The sequence below is a fragment of the Alligator mississippiensis genome, chromosome 3, assembly GCF_030867095.1.
Source record: "Alligator mississippiensis isolate rAllMis1 chromosome 3, rAllMis1, whole genome shotgun sequence".
In the NCBI taxonomy this organism is placed as follows: domain Eukaryota; kingdom Metazoa; phylum Chordata; order Crocodylia; family Alligatoridae; genus Alligator; species Alligator mississippiensis.
The window spans coordinates 237,950,251-237,974,251 of NC_081826.1; the positions used below are offsets into that span (position 1 = coordinate 237,950,251).

The 24,001-nt window shown below is 46.3% G+C and overlaps 1 protein-coding gene across 2 annotated transcripts in view; it reads right to left on the bottom strand.

Annotated features, from left to right (window-relative positions):
- LOC102560227 (uncharacterized) overlaps window positions 1-24,001 on the bottom strand; it is a 233,822-nt gene that overhangs the window by 100,824 nt on the left and 108,997 nt on the right. For both annotated transcript variants that reach the window (XM_019483882.2, XM_019483897.2), the window contains one exon: window positions 17,608-17,838. In XM_019483882.2, coding sequence (XP_019339427.1) covers window positions 17,608-17,838 — 231 coding nt within the window. The remainder of the gene's footprint in view (window positions 1-17,607; window positions 17,839-24,001) is intronic.

The following is a 24,001-nucleotide window of genomic DNA, read 5'->3' on the forward strand; positions in this document are numbered from 1 at the left end:
CGTCGGCGCGTCTCGTTCGCGGCCAGCTGGGTGTACTGCTGGCAAAAGGCTCGGATCTGTACCTTGCCCACGTCCCACCACAGCTTCCAGGAGGAGTGGCTCGATCTCGCAGCTTCCCAGCTCCTCCAGAAGTGGGCAAAGCAGTCCCGGAAATAGGAGTCCTGAAGCAGGCTGACGTTGAAACACCAATAAGGTGCCCGCGCACAGGCTCTCCCCGGCAGGCTCAGTTCACTGAAGGCTAGGTCATGATCTGACAGACCCGAGGGAACGATGCAGCTGCTGCGCAGGAGTGGCAGGTGGTGCCTGGTGACATAAAGGCGGTCGAGGCGAGCCATGGTGACACCACCGGCACCCATCCTGGCCCAGGTGTACTGGCGCGCATCAGGATGCTGGGCTCGCCAGATGTCCACGAGGTCTGCCCCCTCCAAGGCAGATTGCAGCTTGCGAGCGGAGGGCAGGTGGGGTTCAGGCCCTGTGCGGTCGAGGCGCGGGGCAGTGGTGCAGTTGAAATCCCCACCGAGGAGGAGCAGGTCATCATCCTCGCTAGCGTCGCGCAGGAGGGCAGCCAAGGTCTCGAAGAAAACGACCCTCTCCTGACCATCGGAAGGCGCGTAGACGTTGATGAGCAGCAGGCGGTGCTGTGCGAGGGTGACGCGGGCGGTCAGCAGGCGGCCGGGGATGACCTCCTTCGGCACCGCCGCGTCAAGCTGCAGCTGTGGTGATAAGAGAGTCGCGACCCCAGCGCTAAGGTTGGTGCCATGGCTCAGGAACACCTGTCCTCGCCAGGCAGCCCGCCAGGCCGCCTGGTTGAATCTGTCAGAGTGTGTCTCTTGAAGGAAGGCGACGGCCAGCCTCTTCTGTCGCAGGAGCTCCAGGACAGCTTCGCGCTTCACCGAGTCTCGACAGCCGTTGATGTTGAAGGTGCCAATGATTGTGTCTGCCATGGATGTGGGTGTGGGAGAGGAAGAGCAAAGCAAGGTACGGGTGGAAGAACGAGCACCCAAGAGCAGAGCAAGGCAGTACAGACAGGTCAAGGAAGGCCTACTGTGCCCTACTCTAGTCGAGGGACCCGCCCAAGTCCCACTCAGCTCTCACCCTCTGGGCAAGCTTCTCCAAACGGTAAGCCATCTGGCGTGTGCCCAGATCCCGCTGCATGAGCTTGGCAGCTGCCCTGGCACCCTTTACGAACACTTTGGGGTCTGTGCACCACTGAGTGATGCGTCCTGCTACGTTCCTCTGCCCCTTAGTTAACTTCAAGAAGGACAGGAGTCCCCCATAGTCTGGAGGGACCCAGGGGGGCTCCGCCAGCTTGGGGTGGATGTTGCCTAAGGAAGAGCGTCGAGTCCGCACCCCCGGCGGGAGCTCGTCCGCAACCGCAGCATCGACACCCTCGATGTCTAGACACATCAGCCGCCTCTCATCGTCCGAGTCAAGGACCGGCTCCACGAGGGCATTCCCTGTCTTCCTGGGGGGGGAGAGGCCATCCCGCTCACGACGCCTCTTGCGAGACTCAGTGAGCTGGACCTCCATCTCGTCAACTTCTCCATCTAATCCACCAGGCTGGGGCATGACCAAGGGGGTAGCAGACTCTCCCGCCACCCCCGAGGCCAGGCCACCAGAAGAGAGGCATTCGCCACCATCCCCGCCGCCGCCCGACTCCGGAGGCTGGGGGACAGGCGAGGGGAGAGGGACCCCTGAAGCCCCCTCCCCCTCCGCTAAGTCTGCCCCACCGACAGCTACATCCAACGGGGTGGGTGGTATGGCAGCCAGAGCGGGGCCAGGCTCTTTAGTGGGGGGTCCCTCGGCACTGGCCGAGGAGGGCAGGGCATCCTGAGAGGCCCCCTTCATCTTCCTCTCTTTGTCCTCCTTCTTCTTCTTCTTGGTGGTAGTGGGCAGCTGCCCCTGTGCTGGGGACGGGCCAGACTGCCCTGCCCCCCCAGCCGGCGGGGCCCCCGCACTGAGGGCAGGGGGCGCCACAGACGGGGGAGGCGGCGGCGGGGCCTGGGTAGTAGCACCAGCCTCTCCACTGGACGATGGTTTCACACCAGAGCCCCCCGTCCCCTGAGATGGAGTAGGGGTGGAAGGAGGCTGGGAGGAAGAGCTCCCTGCTTCCCTGGGCCTGCCGCGTGTCCCAGAAGTCGACACGCCGTCTCTCGGCTCTGCCGCAGGTGGCGATGGTCCGGCCGCCTTGCCCTGAGGGCACTGAGCAGCCAGGTGGGAGGAGCCGCCGCACTTAAAACACGTAGTCTCTCCCACAGACAAATAGATAATATACCTCCGACCCTCAAGCGTGAAGCTCAGGGAGCGAGGTAGAGACTGGGGGCCCTCCTTGAGGAGCATAAAGACCTGCCTCCGAAACGACAGGACGTGCTTCCGCTGAGGGTCCTTGCTTCCCATCGGCAGCCGGCGAAAAGGACTCGTAAGAACTCCATAGGCCTCGAGTCCCCTGGCCAGCTCCCGATCAGAAACATGTGGTGGGATGTTAGAGATCACCACCCTCACTGCCTGAGTCTCTAGGGGCGTGACAGGGTAGTGGATGCCCGCAATGTCTAGGCCCTCAGCACACACCCTGTCAACCAAGGCAGGCGTGCTCAAATAAATCATCGGGACCGTGTTCACACGACCCGCATAGCGGATCGTACGCCATCCCAGGAGCGCAGCCAGAGCCTCCATGCAAACCTCAAGCCCCACATGGAGAGGGGCATGAACCCTCAGGCCATGCGTCAGCGGGAGGTCCCGAGAGACATCCTCATGCCAACTGCCAGGTGTAGGAGCAGCCATCCTCACTAGGACAGGGTTAAACTGCAAAGCAAAAAAAAAAACTAAGGGAATGAAAAGAAAACTTAAACACAGGAGCTCAAGGCCAAGCTCCCGGGAATGCGGCCAAAACAGAAAGTGAAGATAAGCCACTGAAAGGGAGGGAGGGATTTGGGAGGTGAAAAAAAAAAAAAAAAAAAAAAAAAAAAAAAAAGCGTGGATAGAACAAAAAAAAAAAGAGGGGGGGAAGAAGAAAAAAGCACCCCTCAAGCGGCAAATGATAATAGAGAGCTCCCACAAAGGGGGAGGAGGGTGGGGGGGGAAAAAAGCGGCAGGGGAAGGAGGGGGGGGGTTAAAACAGCAAAAAGAAAAAAGAAAAGGAAAACTAAAGGGTGAGGGGGGGATGGAGGGTTAATTAAGAGCACCTCTGGAAGGCAGGCTAATGGAAAAGGTAACTCCCCGTAACAAGCAGACAGAAAAAAGAGAAAGAGAGGGAAAGAGACAGTAAAAGAGAAGGCTGCGAGAAGCGTCTCACAGACAAAGAAACCGGAAGCAGAGGGGGAGGGAAGAGAGAGGAGAGAAAAGTGGGGGTAAAAGCTGCAAAAAAGCAAGAAAAGAGTCAGAAAGCGAAATAAACAGAGGCTAGAGACCTTTAGAGAGGTGGGAGTGAAGGAAGAAAAGAGATAGGAAGCCGGGGAGTCTTACGCTCGGGATCGCCCCACGCAGCTCCAAGCGAGCCTGGTCCGAAGCGTCCAAAGCGGAAGGAAGGAAGGAAGGAAGGAAGGAAGGAAGGAAGGAAGGAAGGAAGGAAGGGGATGTGGCACTCTATGTCAAAGAGCAATGCACATCCTCTGCCAGCAAAATGGGGTCAGAGGAGGGGCAAGCTGAAGTGCTCTGAGTCAAGATACAAGAGGGTCGGGGGGAGAGAGATTTAACAGTGGGGGTCTACTACAGACCCCCCAACCAAGGGGAGGAGCTGGACTGGGAATTTTCAGGCCAGCTTGCAGAGGCACTTAAGGCAAGGGATGTAGTTGTCATGGGTGAACTAAATTACCTGGACATCTGCTGGGAGGAGCAGTCAGCCAGGTTGAACTGTTCTAGGAGGTTCCTGGCTGAGATACAGGACCTCCACTTAACCCAGGAGTTGCACAGTCCCACCAGAGGAAATGCCCTGTTGGACCTGGCCCTGGCCACAGGCGATGATCTGGCAAGGGGGCTCCAGGTCCTTGACCACCTGGGGGATAGCGATCATCGCTTGCTGGAATTCACCATCCAGCGCAGGGTGTCAAGGGCCTGCAGCAAGGCAGTAGCCCTAGACTTCAAGAGGGCCAACTTCAATGAGTTGAGATTAGTGGGAGAGGCGCTGGGGTTCTTGAGGGCAGGGGAACTCAGTGCCCAAGATGAGTGGTCGTTCCTTAAGGAGATGATACTCAGGGCCCAAGGGGTGACGATCCCAACAAGAAGCAAGGGGGGCAAAAGTGCCCAAAAGCCCCCCTGGCTCACCAAGGACATCCAGGAATGCCTGGTTGCCAAAAAGGTGGTGTACACCCGGTGGAAGGGGGGGCCTATCTCCAAGGAGGAGTATACCTCCACTGCTCGGGCCTGTAGGGGGGCTGTTAGGAGAGCTAAGGCGGACATAGAGCTAGGACTAGCGTCCAAGGTCAAAGACAATAAAAAGTCCTTTTTCAAATATATAGGGAGGTTGAAGAAGGCGCCGGGAAATGTGGGGTCCCTGCAAGATATGCTGGGCAATCTGGTGGTTGCACCAGAGGAGAAGGCAGACCTCTTTAACAAATTCTTCACCTCCGTTTTCTTGTGCAGGGACCGGGACTCCCCCATTGTGATTCAAGACAAACTCGAGGGGAACGCCTCCAGACCTAAGGTTGAGGAGGACCGGGTTAGAGTGCTTCTGGAGGGGCTGGACGTGTTCAAATCAGCAGGTCCAGATGCTCTCCAACCCAGGTTGTTGAGGGAGCTAGCAGGGGTTAATTGCAGGGCCCTTGGCACAGCTTTACGAGCACTCGTGGTGCTCGGGCCAGGTGCCAGATGATTGGAAGATAGTCAATGTGGTCCCCATCTTTAAAAAAGGGAGGAGGGAGGACCCAGGCAACTATAGGCCCATCAGTCTTACCTCAATCCTGGGGAAACTCTTTGAGAAGATCATCAAGGAGTACATCTGTGATGGGCCGGCATCAGGGATGATGCTCAAGGGCAACCAGCACAGTTTCATTAGGGGCAGGTCATGTCAGACCAACCTGATTGCCTTTTATGATCACGTCACAAAAGCATTGGATGCAGGTGTTGCCGTGGATGTAGTCTTTCTGGACTTCAGCAAGGCCTTTGACACTGTCAACCATCCTATCCTCACTAAAAAACTGGGCAACTGTGGCATTGATGCCTACACAGTCAGATGGATTGCAAATTGGCCGAAGGGTCGTACTCAGAGGGTGGTGGTGGACGGGTCATATTCGACCTGAGGGGAAGTGAGCAGCGGAGTCCCCCAGGACTCGTTCCTTGGGCTCGCACTGTTCAATTTCTTTATCAGCAATTTGGACGATGGGGTGAAAAGCAACCTGTTTAAATTTGCTGATGATACCAAAATTTGGGGTGAGCTGGGCACGCTAGTAGGCAGGGAAAGACTGCAGCAAGACCTGGATAGGTTGCAGGGGTGGGCTAACAAAAACAGGATGAGTTTCAATACTGACAAGTGCAGGGTGCTGCACTTGGGCAGTAGTAACCAGCAGCACACTTATAAGATGGGAAACTCCCCTCTTGAGAGCGCGGAGGCAGAAAGGGATCTTGGAGTCATCATTGACTCCAAGATGAACATGGGCCGACAACGCGAGGTCACAGTCAACAGGGCCAACCGGACCCTATCGTGCATCCACAGGTACATCTCAAATAGGGCCAAGGAAGTGATTCTCCCCCTCCATGCGACACTGGTCAGGCCACAGCTGGAGTACTGTGTCTAGTTCTGGGCACCCCACTTCAAGAGGGATGTGGACAACATTGAGAGGGTCCAGAGGAGGGCCACCCGCATGATCTGGGGACAGCAGGACAGACCCTACAATGAGGCTACGGGACCTGAACCTGTTCAGCCTTCACAAGAGAAGGATGAGGGGGGACCTGGTGACCGTCTATAAACTCACTAGGGGGGACCAGAAGGGTTTGGGGGAGACCTTGTTTCCCCTAGCGCCCCCAGGGATAACAAGGAATAATGGCCACAAGTTGTTGGAGTAGGTTTAGATTAGACATCCATAAGAACTACTTCACAGTTAGGGCGGCTAGGATCTGGAACCAACTTCCAAGGGAAGTGGTGCTGACTCCTACCTTGGGAGTCTTTAAGAAGTGGCTCGATGCCTACCTGGCTGGGGTCATTTGAGCCCAGTTTTCCTCCTGCCCAGGCAGGGGGTTGGACTTGAAGATCTACAAGGTCCCTCCCAACCCTACTTCTATGATTCTATGATATTTTGCCCACCCCTGTGCTAGAAGCTGGTCTTGTCACTCTTTATGAGCTTTTAAGATAAAGATGCTGCTTGTTCCATACCAGGAAAGAGAGAGTCTTACTACTAAGTGGTAGACTATGTGACATTTGGATACAGGAAAGACAGTGGGCAATCAGATCCACCATAAGACTCACGAGACTGCATAGGAATACAGAACCAGTAGGAGCCTCAGTAAAAAAAAAAAAAAAAAAAATACTTTAAAGTACTAAAGTTTCTAAGAACAAATAAAAGTCGCTAACAGCAATGTTCATTGCAGAACTGGATCCGAGCTGGAATCCAACAGGTTCCAGTCTGCCTGCAGATGTGGTGGGAAGAAACCATGGTGCCAGGCAGCATCATATCCACTTTTCAGGACCACATTTTTAGAACATTCAAGAACAGTGAGAGGACTAGGAAGGAGTGTGAGAGCACTTGAGTAAACTACTCTAAAGTACTCCATTACCAAAGCAGCTATGAGCGCAACTATGCAGAAGAACCTTGAAAAAACCCAGCAGTTAAATTGGTTCACAAACTATGCATATACAAATCCTCAAAGTCCAATGAGGCATGACTACGGGTCTCCCTAGTTATCTATATGATAAAATCATACAGCAGAAAGAATAGCAACCTGTATCTGCTACTCCAAATTCACAATAAGAATCACCTCTTAATTAGGTAGGCTTCCTTTTACTATTCCTGCATTCTATTCCTTTTAAAACTGAAGCCTAAGTAAAAAAGAGAGGGGTTTCTTTAGTTTCTGCCTCTCCAACAGCCTAGAAGAAATGTTATGAACATAAGTTCAGCTTTTATTAGCTGCTAATTATAGAGGATAAAAGGCAGTACATTTTTACAAGACTTTTAGTCTTATCTTTTCCACATATTAACCAGTGGCTCTCAAATGAGTTAGGGTACCTCACCTCAACTTTTTTGAATTTGACAGCACCTCTGGTTGAGAACCATTGTTGTACTGTCTCCATTTACCACAGTACTTCTCAATCAAGGTGCTGCTGTGGACTCCTATCTATTAGGGTTTTCTAATAAATCTATAAAGCAGGCAAGAACAGAGGCATGTCTAATAAAAATTCTGCACCCTGGGCAAAATTCCCCTATGCCCCTGGGGCTGGAGGAAGAGGGGCAAAGGGGGTGGGTCTCATCTGCTTGGCACCCAGGGCCTCCAGCTGGGCTGTTCCATAGCCCAGTCTGCATCCTCCTGGACAGGAACTGTAAAGGGCTGCCCCACAACCCATCCTGACCCTACCAGAAGTCAGTAACCTGCTGATCCAACCCCACATGCTCCTCCTGGAAATAGAAGGGTGTGGGGCAGTCCCACCTACCTGCTATACCCATTTCTGGAAGGAAGCATGTGGGATCAGACCAAGAAAACCATGGCAAGAGCATATCACCCTGGCTGCAGCATCACCCGTCACAGCACCCCAACTGAGAACCACAGTATTAAACATACTAACAAATGGTATAGTGAAACTGTCACTTACCTTAGTAATTGCAAAAGAGTAACTTTTTTACTGGTGCTAAAAGAAACATGTTTTAAACATTATTAAATAATATGAACCTGCCTATATTCAAATTTTTTTTTCACAGAAGAAAGGTTTGAATTGCTTAGGATTACCCTTTCGCCCAACTTCCTATATTCAAAATTTCAAGCAAACTACTAGCAACTAAACTGCAAGAGGGGAAAGGAGTGTTGAAATGGGTTCCCATGCACTACTTAGTCAGCAACGTTTTGCAAATGCAGGCCATAGCTTGCAACCCAGCTAGCACCGCAGGCCGCTGTTCCACTCCAGCTTCAACAGTGAGCAAAGGTTGCAGAAAGGAAAAGCAACGCCCCCTTCCCCCACTTCCAGGCTGGAGCAGATCAGACGTTCACCTGCAATCCCTTTGTGGCTAAATCTGGCCAACAGGCCTTAGTCTGCTGACCCCTGCAGTAAACTGTTAAATATCTTGTGAAAGTAATATAGAATGAAGAAGTTATATAGAACTCAACCTGGAGTACTTTTATATCGTATAAATGGGAAGAGGGGTAAGACCCCTCACCACATATTAAAAATTGTAATGCCTTCTCATAATTCAATAATGTTTGCAAATAAAAGCCAAAAAGTAACCCACATTAAGCATCAGAAATAAAAGGATTTTTTGATAATTCATTCACTACAGTGTGTGTTACTCTTAAGATAATATTCAAGAGAAAGCTTCAGACACATTTCTTACATTATGATCCTTTACATGTTATTGGGATTGTGCAATTGACTGGTTAACTACGCAAATATCTGGAGACCAGCTACACATGCAAAGTAGCTATCATACAATAAAAAGTTACAACTAGCTATAAAGTTAGACCTTAAAAGTGCATATTAACTTTATAGTTGGTTGCTATCAAGCTTTAATTTGCATGTGTACCAGGGTCATCCCTGCAGCTGGGAGCCCTATCAGCTGACAAGGTTCCCAGCCACAGGAGTGCACCATGCCTAGCACAAACTCCTTGAGCCCTGGGACTTGTGGCTGCCATGATCCCTATGGCTTTGGGGTTGGTGAAACCCACGACCCTGGGGAATGTGGCTGCTGTAATCTTTAGGGCTCAGGAGCGCATGAAACCCCTAGACCCTGGACATTACCGCTACTGTAATCTCTAGGGCTCGGAGGGTGTGGGAAACCTCTAGGGCTAGAGGTTCACCGTAGAGTGATTCCCCCTACCCTGGGGGGGCGGTGCAGGAAACCTCTGGATCACAAAGGATCCTCCAGCCCCAGGGTTTCCCAAGCTCCTGGACAAGGAGATCACCACAGCAGTGATCTTCCCACCCCAGAGATTTCATGCACTAGGTTGCTTGGGGCTGCAAGTTATTGGAACTTGCCAGTGCAGGGGAAGTCCAGGATCAGGCTCCACCTGCATTGGCAAAAATGTGCGATGGGATCTAATGTGCAATCCCACCATCGCGCCTTATTCCATTAATGTGTGGCATGGCAGGAGGCATGATTGTGTGAATCGTGTATTAGATCCCATTCTGCCTTTACCTGCATGTGTAGAGGGGCCTATGTGTTGCATCTCTGCCAACAAGGAAGCAAAGAAGCAACAGAAGTTACGTATGCCTATTTAATAATAAATCTTTGTCACTTCAATCCAGAAATTAGAACCCATCCCTTGATTAACTAATATAATTCTTAACAATCTGTCACTGAGGGAAAAAAGATTACCAGAAAAAAAAAAGAAAAAAAAAAGTAGTCAGCCTCAAGCAATAAATTGGGGTGGTGTGAGGGAGGAAGGAGAAGGCAGCCAAATCCTAGAGACCATTGGCAAACCTGCAGTTCCATCTTAACCTATAAGCAAAACTATTAGAGAATATTTAAATTGGCTAAGAAAGCTCAGACCTGATGTTAGATCTGTCTGGACTAACAAGTAGGGTAGCAAATTACTTCTGAAAAACTACTAGGATACTGCTACAGAAAGCTAAATCCTGATTATGCACATGTATCAATATATAGCTTCCTCTTCTACCAATTCCCAGTTAATTCTTTAGGTATTTTTCAATCCCAGCAGGTAGTTATAAAAAAATTCTTGTCTTTCTTTCCTGTGAATTGCTAACAAACATTGGTTTCTATGCACTGAAGAAGTCAATGAACCATGTGCTGTATCTGTGCTATACAATATTTCAATGCCTCTTATGAAGTACTGAGAACACCTCCATTTTTAGAACAATATTGATACTCCTGATAAGTGCTTTAGCACTCTCCTTTGACGGCAATCCCTGTAGCTTAATATTTATAGAAATGTTAAACACCATAACATCCATAAATCCTGATCTTAGTGTATTTTTCATCTCAGCTAGTCAACAGGTATCTAAATAATCAATGAATATGCTTCTGTGCGTGGGTTATTTGACGTGCTGGTCTTTCAAACAATATATACAGGTAATATAGCATAATAATAAATGTTTGCATAGCTTCATGCCTTGTGTAACTTGATAGCTCCGTTTCTACATTTTAGCATGTCTACTGAATATCCAGCTGCCATTGACTTCAGCATCCACTAACACTATTGCTGTAGCTTTTGATGTTTGATATGTGGCATATTTCTCAGTTTACCTTTTAGTGACACAAGATGCCCACACATATTTAGGGTTTCAAAAACAATTAAATTGCATCAGATTACAAACCACAGGTTTCCCAAGGCTCAGCATGACCCAGATTACCAAAAAATGCAGGTTTCAATTCCTTTGGTGAAAACAAAAACTACATCTTGGAATGTCTCTGAATTCAAATGAATATTTTCAAACAATAAACCAATAATTTTGTACTCAGACCTTTACATAAAATTACAAAATAAATAACTAAAATTCATATCCATCTGTATATATACACATATGCATTATAGAGTATTACGTTATTATATTATATATACACATGATTACAGCAGTTATAATAAGTATGTAACAGAGAGCCTAAGACTCTCGCTTTTGCTTTGGGAGACAGGCAGCTCAGGGGGCTGCAGCCATGCAGGACACAGCTACTGCAAGTTGCGGCGGTGGCTGGGCGATGGGACCAGTTAGCAGGCACCTGCAGGCAACCCAGGGTAGTCTCCTGACCGGAAGGGGGCAGGCCCCTTGGGGGGCATATAAACCCTGGGCCTGAGCTAGTAAATTCATCTAGTGGCTTGCAGGGTTAGATTAACTGCTGTGCAGCCTTTGGATCCCCAGTGAGGCTCTGGGACCTCACAGGGATATAACACAGAGCTGGGAGGTTATCCTGGCACATGAGATGAGGGAAAGTTTTCCCTTTAGAGGGGCAGAGGGCTGCTGCTTCTTTTGTTGCTGCTGCTAAGCCCAGAGGGGAACATTTATGTTATAGCCTGGGGTGTGGGGGGGGGGGGGGAGAGGGGGCTTATTGTTTGGGTTGCAGTTTAGACCCAGTGGTTTGGGTTGGGACTGTAAAGAGTGGTATTCAAAGGCCTGATTAGTGCCTTAGAGGCATGCAAATCGTCTTGAGCCCTGCCAGGGGCAGGCTTAAGGCCCAAGCAAGTGCTGAGCTCAGAGCAGGCCACAGTGTGGGTTTACAGAGCTCAGAGCAGGGGCCAGGGCCCAGCACCCAAGAGGGGTACAGCCAGAGAGAAGCCAGGAGCCCGGTGCCCGAGAGGTGCAGCCAGACAGAAGCCAGGGGCCTGATGCCCAAGAAGGCTAGACTAGAGTGGGTGCCTCAAAGCCAGGTCCAATACAGTGGGCCCGGGCTAGAAAGCCTAGCTAGAGGAAAGGGGCAGAGGCCAAGGAAGCTGAAGCCCCAACAGAAGAGAGTGACAACACAGCAACACCTGCAAGGCTTGGGACATGGAGCCATGCCATTAGCTCCTAAGGCTATAGGTGCCCTGTAGTGGCACAGTCAGACCAAGAGGGCCCACCAAACCTGACAGCGTAGTTGAGACCACTGGCATGCAAGGTAACCCCAGTGGGGATTCAGGTGGACTGTGGCCCATGCTAAGGCCCATGGGCAGACTCTCTTTTAATCCTACAAATACATCAAGGCATGGTGGGAGAGAGACAGAAGGGAAGGCACCCTAGAGGCAGATTGGGGCATGGTTGTGGAGCCACCAGGGGGTGTCACAACCACCCCTGAAACCCTAATGTGTTACAAAGTATTAAATTATATGATAATACAATATTTACAAAAAGTTGTTTTAAAAGTTATGCAGGATTTTTAAAGGTTTCTAAAACAACCGCTAGTCTAGGATATAACATACAATTCTCTTTTCACAATATAAAAGGAAGTATATATAGATGAAAAATAATGTCTCTCTCTAAAATCAGTCTTCAAACCTTTTCTAGCTAGGTCATCAGTTTTCCTTTTTGAATTGTAATTTTCATTTGCTATTCATTTTTCCAAAGCTTGGATCTAGCTTCTTGCATATGATAATAGCACTCTTAAACTATCAGAACAACAAACATGTTATTTACTCCTGGTTAAGCATACTTACATCTTGTAAAGGCACAGCCAATGAAAACTGAGCACCAGTGCCTACTCTAGCACAGGCACACACACTTCTTCATATGCTTCTTTTTTCATGTCCTTGTCAATCTAGATGTTTTTCCAGAAATCTAACTCTTTCTGTTGCTGCAGCAAGGTCCTCCTTCATACAGGTCTCACCAAGGAGTCAGTAAATGAGCATGTGCTCCACAGTCTGCACCTCACCGCATTCACATATATTTCTATCATTAGAGTAGCTCTGTTTGATCATGTTTGTTTTTGATCTTCTAGTTTGCGTGCACAAGTGATTCAGGTATCGCCATGCTGGCCAGTATAGATCATCCCCTCTGGGAAGGTCCTTCCTGGTCTTCTAGATACATTTCAGAGCACCTGATTGCACAATCTTTCCTTCCACAACCTCAGTCATGCCCTGTCAGCCATTGTGTCCAAAGGCACAACACTGGTCACAAAACTCTTTCACACTTGAAGCCATTTAGTTACTTCTGTGTGACCACAGAGTGGATGTCTGGGGTCTACATTTGCCTTGATCTTTCTTTTTGGCTTGCTACCTTTCTTCTGATATCAGGTGGTGATATGCCAGCCAGTAAGTACAGGCTATCCTTTAGTGTTGGCTTTAGACATCCTGTTATTTCACAACAGCTGTCTTTTAGAAGTGGGTCTAGTTTCTTGGCACAAACTAACTTCCCATACTGGACATGCATACTCTGCAGTGGAGTAAACACAAGGTACTACCAGTGGTTTTTGATACATCTGGGTACGCTCCCCACCTTGAGATGACCAACTTCCAAAGTACGTTGTTGCAGGCTCTGGCTTTCCCTTTTGTTTTCTCTACATGCACTTTGAAGGTAAGTGTTCAGTTCAATGTATCCCCCAAGTACACATGGTCTGAGTGATTTGACATAGGGATGCATCCAGATGAGTGTGCACGTGCAGTCTGTGGTGCTGCAGACCTGTCTGCAGCGCTACAAACCAACACCACACATATAGGTGTTCACTGTACTGCTAATTTGCAGCACTGTGGGGGTTTTTTACACCAGGAGATCCCAGTGTCAAAAAAACCTGCTGCCTCTCCACAATCCCAGTGAGAGACTTGTCTTGCCCCTCGCTTAGGAACACTGAGGCAAAGAACTCATTGAATAGTTCAGCCTTGTCCCCCCTGTCCGTCACCAATTGCTTATGCCCATTTGGTAGAGGTCCTATTCCACCCTGGGCCTTCCTTTTACTCCCTATATCTCTAAAAAACAATTTTTTGTTATCATTAACTTGGGATGCCATCCTCAGCTCCATGGTAGCTTTGGCCTGTCTAACTGCCTCCCTACTAGCGCGAGCAAAGGAGGTATACTCCTTTTTAGTAATCTCTCCCCTTTTCCACTTTTTATATGCCCCCCTTTTAGCCCATAGGCTGCTCTGGATTTCTCTGGTCAGCCAAGGAAGCCTCTTGGCTCCTTTCCCCCTTTTTCCCTGCATCGGGATCGTCTCCCTCTGTGCTCGAAGGATTATTTCCTTAAGGCACAGCCACCCTTCCTGGGCTCCCATCTCTTCAAAACTCTTACTCTGTAGTGCATCCTTGACTAAACACCTGAGTTCATCTTCATCAGCAACTTGGACGAGGGGGTGAAAAGCACCTTGTTCAAATTCGCAGATGACACTAAGATGTGGGGAGAAGTGGGCATGCTAGAAGAAAGGAATAGGCTGCAATCGGACCTGGACAGGTTACCGGGGTGGGTGGATGAGAACAGGATGGGTTTCAACACTGACAAGCGCAGGGTACTGCACCTGGGGAGGAAGAACCAGCAGCATACCTACAGGCTGGGGAACTCTCTTCTCATCAGTGCAGAGGCAGAAAAGGATCTTGGAGTTATTATTGATACCAAAATGAACATGGGTCGACAATGTGAGGACGTGGTCAGGAAGGCCAACTGTACCTTGTCATGCATCCACAGATGCATCTCAAGCAGGTCCAAGGAGGTGATCCTCCCCCGCTACGTGGCACTGGTCAGGCCGCAGTTGGAGTACTGTGTCCAGGTCTGGGTGTTGCACTTCAGGAGGGATGTGGGCAACATATAGAGGGTCCAGAGGAGGGCCACCCGCATGATCAGGGGTCAGCAGGGCAGGCCCTATGAGGAGAGGCTAAGGGACCTGAACCTGTTCAGCCTCCACAAGAAGGCTGGGGGGGGGGGGGGGATCTAGTGCCCTGTTACAAACTAGTCATGGGGGACCAGCAGGCATTGGGAGAGTCCCTGTTCCCCTGAGCACTACCAGGAGTGACAAGAAATAACGGTCACAAGCTGGCAGAGGGCAGATTCAGACTAGATATCAGGAGGCGCTACTTCACAGTCAGGGCGGCTAGGACCTGGAACCAATTTCCAAGCGAAGTGATGCTGGCTCCTACCCTGGGGGTCTTTAAGAGGAGGTTAGATGAACACCTTGCTGGGGTCGTTTGCCCCCAGTACTTTTTCCTGCCATGACAGGGGGTCGGACTTGATGATCTGCTCAGGTACCTTCTGACCCTACCAACTATGAAACTATGAGAGGTTACTCAGTGCATGTTAGTCTGTTCTTGACAATGGTGAAGTCCTTCTCTTGCGACATGATGCATAGATCATCAGCATATATGAAGCTCCTCGTATTACTCCATATGGTCATTGGTATGCATGTTAAAAAGGATTGGTGCCAACATGTTACCTTGTGGGAAGCAATTTTGTTGTCCTCTCCAGCATCTCCATTTCTTTCACAGTTCTACATAAAAACATCTATTTTCCGAAACAGATCAGATGAGCTGAATTAGGTGGTAGTTGTGTGTTATATCGCAGGCTTTGGCAAGCGGGTTTTTGTGACTGACTATGTCATATGCTTCTGAAAAAGCCTATAAACATGACACCTGCTATCACCCTTTTCTCAAATCCATCTTCTTTATGCTGGATGCTGATTAGTATTTGGCCAGTGCAGAACGTGCCTAATCTAAATCCAGCTTGTTCTGGAATTAGGTGTTGTTCAATATGAGGTGAAAGGTGATTGAGAATAAGGTGTTTATAAAGCTTATAAAGATGGCACAGAAGTGTCACCACCCAAAAGTTGTCTGGGCCAGAGGCACCCTTCCCTGACTTCAATAGAGCTATTACTTGGGTTTGTCACCATAGTTTAGGTATCTTTTTAACTTTGAACTGGGCCACAAAGACAAGGAATAATTTTGTGCTCCATAGCAGTAATAACATAGACCTAATTATTTTTCTAACTTGTCTTCCTCAAATATTGTTCTACCTTAGCAAAACCCTTCAATGGCTTCAAACTGCAATTTTTTTTAATGAAAAAAAAAGATGGAGAATATGTCCATTCCATTTTCCCTGACATTTGGCAAGATTCAGCTAAATATCAATAATGCCCTCTCTTTTGTAAATAGCAGGACTTCACAGTCTTTCCCCCCTTTTCCTGCCCCCCAACCACCTTTTGCAGTGCTAGCAACTGGAGCTTTATCTTATGGGAAAAAAAGAGAGAGAAATGTTTTCTGTATCCAGTAGGAAAGCCTATGGGTATGTAAAGACTTGCTCCAGGAGGTGGGTGGGGGACACTTTAATTAGCACAGCTCCAGGAGCCAAGCTAATTAAAGTGCCCAGACTGTCACGTGCATCAGCATCCCCGCACTGAAACATAGTGGCAGGGCCCTTTTAACTAATGCTCAGAGAACCAGCTTTAGTTTAAAGCAACCCACCACCATTTTTCAGTGCTGGGACCCTGATACACATGACGCTGGAGTCTTCTGGAGGCAGTAATTACCATGCTTCAGCAGACTCAATTGATCAAATCTGCTTCAATGCACTGTAATTACAGCACATCAGAGCAGCCTCCCTGCACGTGTATAGGAGCCCTGTGCTTCTAAGTTAATATCACTCATTCCAATCACACAAATCAGCAAGATGTGAGTAACATTAAAAAAAGTCATGTTTCCGACATGACAACAGTTATAAACTTCTAACTATGTAGAATTACTCCTAATCCTGTTTTTCAGTGGAAGTCAAAGCCTATACATCTTTGTCTGCCTCAATAGAGAGTGACACCTTTTGCATCTGGTGTTTCCAAAGTGCCATATAGATGTCATCTCTAATTTTTTCCCTGGTTCTGTGGTGATCTTTTCCTTTCTTCTTTGAATCTAGAGTTCTGATGCTTCTTTGATCTGAATGCCCAAACTTCTCAGTATCGCTGAAGTTCTGTAGTACTTGCAAACATTCTTCTAAGCCAATAATCTTTTCCTCCATTACTTCCACCAATGTACACTTAGTATACAAGAAATCCCTTCTGAGTTCAAGCAGAAAAGCAAATGGATTACACTCGTTGCAGGTCATAGCCACTGATCCATTGCTGGCCACCACAGTACTGAGCACAAAACTGCATCTAGAAAGAAAGCTTCTCTCATCTCTGAACTCCCTCTAAAACGTTTGTTTAACCTGCTCAAGTGCTTTCCTGGCAACTGACTATAAAATAAGCCTCACTATTCACATCCACTTCCTTGCTTATAAAAAAGGCGGGGGAGGAGGGGGGAGGACATTAATTACCCAAGGACTTCAAATACCACTGCTGATCAAAGACCAAAAATTCCAGCCATGCATGGAAATCATACATCAAGATGCAGAAAGGTAGATCTGTCTTATTTTGCTTATTTAGAAGCCTGCAGCCCAGCCATACAACGCTCATGGAAAAACAGACTGACCAAAAGCATACCATTCAACCTCCAAGTGTGAAGTCTGCAGCTATGGCCTGTGAAATTTTTACACCTCTCTCGTCTGAATGAACGTTGATATTCAGGGCACATTCAAATCTTGTCCTCTAAGATTCCCCAAAAAGAGTGCCAATCATCAGTACTCATGATGTGAACAACTACTTACTAGGAATTAGTCTTAATCCACAATTTTTTATTTATATACATGACTGACCAAAATTGCCATAGAACACTAAATCTGTGTGGGGCTCAGAAAAAAAAGTTCATATTTCATTCTGTTAATCACAGACTTTCCCACAATGATCCTTTCTTTATTTCACCTTCCTTTGCTAAACAAATGTAGGCATTCTCCATCAACAGAATTACTTTTGTATAGTTCAACACATCTGGAAAAATGATTATATAGTATTTTATGTTGATAAAGAATTTAAATTACAATCAAACTTTGGTTAACTTGATTATCTGACATGCACAGAAACACATCCGTCTCCCACTCAGAAACATGCAGGATGTACACACATGAAAGTAATAAACACTCCATGGATTTCATATGCATGATTTAGACCAGAAAAAGGTTTTCAAAACAAGAAAGAGTGCTATAAAACCTTGCAAAGTAGCACTTTTTAACCTGTTTTAAAATGTACAAAGTCTGGGATTATAACTCACCCAAGGTGCAGATGGTACAATAAGTGTCAAAATAAGCAAATCGTTGCAGCATTCCTCCAGAGATTGATGACATCTAGTCACATGAGTCATCAACCTAGCATAAACAGCAGTTGGTAAGATGTAACGAGCTCTCTCACAGGACTCCTGTCCTGGGGCAAGCATGAAGCTCAGTGTTTGCCTCATGGCAAGCAGGTGTTTGAGCAACTTGCTAAGTTTTCCTTCAAGAGCACTCTGTAAAAACAAAAAGGTTAGGAGAAGAAATGGTAAACAGTGTGAAATAAAAAGGAAGCTAATTATGCTAGGTGAAAGGCCATGAGTAATGTTTAAGCACCTGCAAGAACAGCCACAAATATGCTGACATTTCTAAAACAATCTCCTGGGAATTTATCGGAGATGTCAAACTCTAGGCACTCTGCCTTTTCTTTTTTTCTTCCCACTCCAAACCATCTGTGGATAACATGTGTTGAGGGGGTATGATCTGACAAAGCATGAAACGCAACTAACTGCCAGACTTTTAGCCTCTTACAACAAATATGAAAACAAAGATCAAAGCCATCATCTAGACTAGGCTGATTGTTTGGTTTTTCTGAAGAACAGCCCAAAGCTAGTATAAGAAATATATTCAAACTTCTAAACAATCAGAGTATCAGCAAAGCATAAACAAGAGCATGTTTATCTTATACCTACCACAGGATCTTCTTGTGTCCTTTTCCTGTTTAAGCCTTTAGCCAGCTGGACACAAATTATTGAACAGCATGTTTTCATTTACTAAGAACAAGAGATAATTTCTAAAGATAGGGAACTCATTTTGAAGCAAATTCCATGAAAAGAACACATAAATGTATATGAAGTGAGATAAATCAGAGAGGAAATATGAAATCATATAACACTACTACACACAAAACGCAAGTGTAGTACCCTTCTCAAATTTTAAGCAGAAACTAATTACAATGACTCAGATACATATACCCTTGTGTGAAAAGTAATGTACGTTTCACCTTAAAATATAAGCATTTGCTTTAAAGATCATGACTTACAAATTAGTCTCAACATTTCAATCCGATCTGTTTTTTCTTAATTATAAATACTAGTTTAATGCTACCTGTAATTACATATAATTTAGCATTTCAGTGTACTAGAGGTAGCACTATTCTACTTCTCTAAGAGGAAGACAATAACAGTTATAAATACATAAAGTAGCTTCTTTCTGGATTCTTTCCACAAAGCATAAAGCCTTTAAGAAAAACTTGTTTTACTATTTTTAGTCTTTAAAAAAGCCATATAATTTTGATCTTTCAAAGTTCTACTTCAGTGAAAATTTTCTGCCATTTTGCTTGTTACTGTTTGGTATTTTGCACATAAAAGCACAATTTTGACTGTCAAAACTACTAGCCATGAACACAAAAGCTTAGCTGCAATTGAAAGTTACTTAAAACCAAAATGAAGCTAACAATATTTTTGAGGCAGCTTTACATTTGGGTCCTGCCTTTTTTCTCTAGTTTTTCTAGATGGGTTAATGAAGGTCTTGGTGATGCCTCTCTAGCTGATCACTAGTCCTGAATGGAATGAAATACGACACCATTGCCAACATAAAAACAGGGGATCTGTATCTTCTGTGTCATGATAGACCTAACTTAAATTTCAAGTTTCTTCCTCCCTCCCTCCCTCCCCATTTCAGCATTGCACTAGGTCTACATTCTACAGTAATGTAAGAGAACAGAAACTATTTAACTACTTGAAAATCATTCTAAAACTTCTCAGTTTAGACATGTCTAATTTTATCATGCATAATATGTATTGGGCCATTTTTGTTGTTCTGCATTGCACCATTGGTACAGGTGATACCTATAGAATCATTATCTCCCACAGTAGCCATAGAGAATAATTACAGAACACCACATGCTTCATAAAACCCTAATATGTGCTGGATGACTTGCATCCCCCTTCAGTCTTCTCTTCTTTAGATTGAAGGAAGTGGGTTTGTTCAACCTTTCTTCAGGTCACGCATTCAAAATTTCTTCTTATTCTCGCTCTCCTATGCTCACTTCCATTTGTCTATAATCCTTCTTAAAGTATAGTGGCCACAAGTGGATGTAGTATCCCAGCTAAGGCTTCAGCAGTGCCAAGCAGAGTAAAACAGCTATTTCCAATCTATTACATAAAGCACTCCGATTGATACATCTTACAATGATATTTGCCCTTTTTTGGACAGCACCACCTTGTCGAGTCAAATTTAGTTTGTGATCTACTTTGAACTTTACTGAATGTGATCTTACTGATTTCAGACCACATTTCCAATTTGTCAAGCCTTTTTGGATTCTGATCTTGCATTATAAAGTGTTTGCAATGCCCTCTATATTGGTGTCATCTGCATTTTTTTTTAATTTTCCAAGTGCTTAATGAAAACACTGAATAGAACAGAGGCTGGGACAGACCTTTGGCAGGATTCACTTGAATACCTATATCAGTTTGACAGCAAACCATTGAAACTCCTTGAAAGCAAATTTTCAACTAGCTGTATACACAGCTAACAGTGATTATATCTAGAAAGCACTTAGCTTGCTTATGAAATTGTTACGTGGGACAGCATCAAAACCTTTACTGAAGACAAAATGCATCTCACCTGCTCCTTCCCCTTATCAAGTAGAAAAGTTACCCTGTCAAAGAATAAAATCCAATTGATTTTATGTGATCAGGTCTCAACTTACACATTACCTTTTTATATTTTTGAATCTTCCGAATGCCAATTGATTACTAAATGATTTGATCCAAAAATCTCTCTTGGGTTCAAGGTGAAGTTGATTTCTTTCTAATTATTTGGTGGTCCTCCTTTTACCGTTTTTTTAAAGATTGACATTATTTTTGGCTTTTCAGTGAATTGGATCTCCCCTGTACTCCACCACAGGTTCTCAAAAATAGTCCTTTATGCACACATCCCCAAGAGCATGCATATGTGTTTCCCTGGGGACAATGAGCAGCAGCACAAACATGGTATCTATTTCAAATGTGCTGTTGCTCATTGTTCCCAGGGAACACCTCCACACGCATGTTTTGGGATGCAGCAAATTGCCCTGTGTTGGGTAAGGGAGGCTGGAGCCAGCACCTGGGCTGGCCCCGGCAGCCTTACCTGGAGTCTTACGGGCCTCCTGGGGCTGCAGTGGCAGCAATCCGAGTACGCGGAGCTTGACCAGCAGCCGGAGCATGGCTCTGGCCAGGCAGGCTCCAGTTTTGGGAGTATACTGTGCCACTTTTTTCCTCTCCATGGTTTTTGTTTTTGTTTTTTTTTATTATAAAGATAGCAGGATTCCCCAGTATCTAATTTTGCCTCTGAGCTGCAAATATGCAGAATGGTAAACCAATTCACGTGTGTCATCTGCATTCTATGTGCCTCAAAAGCCTTTGAGGTGCTGCAGAGCACACGTTCCCACTTGTGGGGACACAGCCTATGATTGAGACATTACTTCAATTAGTTCCTTAAGTACTCTAGGCTCAATTTCAACAGGCCCTGATAATGTGAGGTCATGTATCTTATACATACATTCTTCAATTTTTCTTATATACTCTGGCCTCCAGTTCTGTCTCCTAATTAAGAACATAAGAATTGCCATTTACTGGGTCAGAGCATAGGTTCATCTAGCCCAGCATCCTATGTCACACAGTGGCAGAGAGTTGATGCTGAAAGGGACAGTGAACCGGGTATGACCTGAGCTTTTTCACCCCTGTTCCTCTCTCACTTTCAGCCTCCAGCATTTAGGATCTAGGAAGTTCCCATCTCCCATGCTCAATAGCTACTGATGCCCCTCTCCTCCAAGAATTTGTCTAATCCCTTTTTAAATCTGGCTAAACTGTCAGCTTCCACATCTAGTGGCAATGAGTTCCACTCGTTAATTATACGTTGAGTGAAAAAGCACTTCCTTCTACATCCATTCTGAGGTGTGGGGACCAAAACTAGGTACAGTATTCAAGGTATGGACACACTATGGATTTATAAAGAGCATAATGTTACTTTCCATTTTGTTTACAATTCTCTTCTAATAAACCCTAACATTTTGTCTGCCTTTTTGATGGCTGCTGAGCACGGAACTGACGTTTTCAGCTAACTGTCCAACATGATTCCCAGATCTCTTTCCTGTGTCGTAACAGCTAAGGTAGAGCCTATGATAATGTAGGTATACTTTGGATTATTTTTACCCAGGTGTATCGCTTTACACTTATGTACGCTGAATTCATCTGACATTTAGTTGCCCATTAGCTCAATTGTGTCTGCAGTTCCTTACAGTCTGCCTAGGTCTTCACCACTTTGAATAATTTTGTGCCATCAGCAAATTTGGCCACCTCACTGCTCACCCCCTTTTCCAGATCATTTATGAATATGTTAAAATAGCACTCATCCCAACACAGAATCCTGGGGCACCCCACTGCTTACTCGTTTCCATCCTGAAAACTCACTGTTTATACTCACTCTTTGCTTTCTATCTTTAAGCCAATTTCTAATCCACAAGTGGATGTTCCATGTGACTACCTAATTTAGTAAAGATCTTCTGATGGTGCTCCTTGTCAAAGGGTTTTTGGAAGTCCAGGTATACTATGTCAACTGGATCACCATGATCCATTTTTGTATTGACACCCTCAAAGAACTATAATAGTTTGGTGAGGCACGATTTCTCTTTAACAAAGCAATGTTGATTCCTCCTCACCAAGTCATGTTCATCCATGTGTTGAACAATTTTTGTTTTTTCAATTGTTTCTACCAGTTTTCCAGGAACAGAAGTTAGGCTCACTGGTCTGTTGTTCCCCAAGTCCCCTCTAGAGCCCTTTTTTAAATATTGGAGTCACACTGGCAACCAGTCCTCTGGTTAGTCCATCAAGAGAGTATGAGGATCACTTTAGTGCGGGGAGAAAGATTTGGGTTTCCAATGCTGCCTTGATCACCATATGGTATATTATGCTCCTTCAGCCTACTGACAGCTGCCATTAGCTGCTTCAACTTACACTGCAAATGAGTGTAACAGTACAGTATAAGACAAGGGGGAAACAAAATGTAGTTTATCGACATCTCGGCCTTACCCTTTCCTTATTTGCAAATCTTTGACAAGAGCAGAGGATCCATTCCAATTCATTTAATACATGCTAAGCTAGACCCTCAATTGATGAAAATCAGTACTGTTCCATTAATTCAATAGCATGTTATTTACAGAAGATGATATATTAAACTGAGCATCTTGTGAGCTTTCTGAGGGTCCGCATTTCATAGATTTCATAGATATTCAGGCTGGAAGGGACCCTGAAGGATCGAGTCCAGCCCCCTACCCCAGGAGCAGGGAGTCAGCAGGGATCATAGGATCCCAGCAAGATAAACATCCAAATGAACCTTGAAGGAGTTCAAAGTGGGTGCTTGAGCCACCTCCAGCAGCAGTCTATTCCAAACCTTGGGGGCTCGGACAGTAAAGAAATTCTTCCTTGTGTCCAGCCTCAATCAGTCTCAGCGGAGTTTGTGGCCATTTCATCTTGTCATCTTTTGGGGTGCTCTGGTGAACACACATTCCCCCAGATCCTGGTGAACACTCCTGATAAACTTATAGGTGGCCACCAGATCGCCCTTGAGCCTGCACTTTTCTAGGCTGAAGAGTCCCATGGCTCTCAGCCTCTCATCATAAGGTCTGTTTTCCTGACCTCTGATCATGCGTGTGGCTCTCCTCTGCACTCTCTCAAGCTTCTCCACATCCTTTTTGAATTGTGGAGCCCAAAACTGGATGCAGTACTCCAGCTGCAGCTTCACCAAGGCCAAGTACAACGGGTGAACGACGTCCTGGGATCTGCTTGAGAAACATCTGTGGATGCAAGCCAGCGTTTTGCTCGCTTTACTAGCCACAGCATCACATTGAAGGCTCATGTTCATCTTGTGGTTAATCATGACTGCCCAACCCCCCGTCCCTTTCATCTGTAGTGCTAGCCAGTGTAGCACTGCCGAGCCTATAAGGATGCTGCAGGTTTTTCCTCCCAAGGTGGAGAACCTTGCATTTTTTGGTGTTAAACACCATCAGGTTCTCATCCGCCCATTTTATAAGCCTGTCAAGATCTGCCTGGATCATCCTCCTGTCCTCAGGTGTGGATGCTTTACCCCAGAGTTTGGTGTTGTCGGCAAACTTGGCCAGTCCACTTCTGACACAAATGACTACATCACTGATGAAGATGTTAAAAAGTATAGGCCCTAGGACAGAGCCTCGAAGGACCCCACTGGTCACAGTGCACCACAACAATTGACTTCCGTCAACCACCACCCTCTGGGTCCTACCACAGAGCCAATTCCCCCGCTAGCAGATCATGGTTTGGTCAAGGCCGCAGTTAGCCAGTTTTGCCAAGAGGTGATCATGAGATACCAGATCAAAGGCTT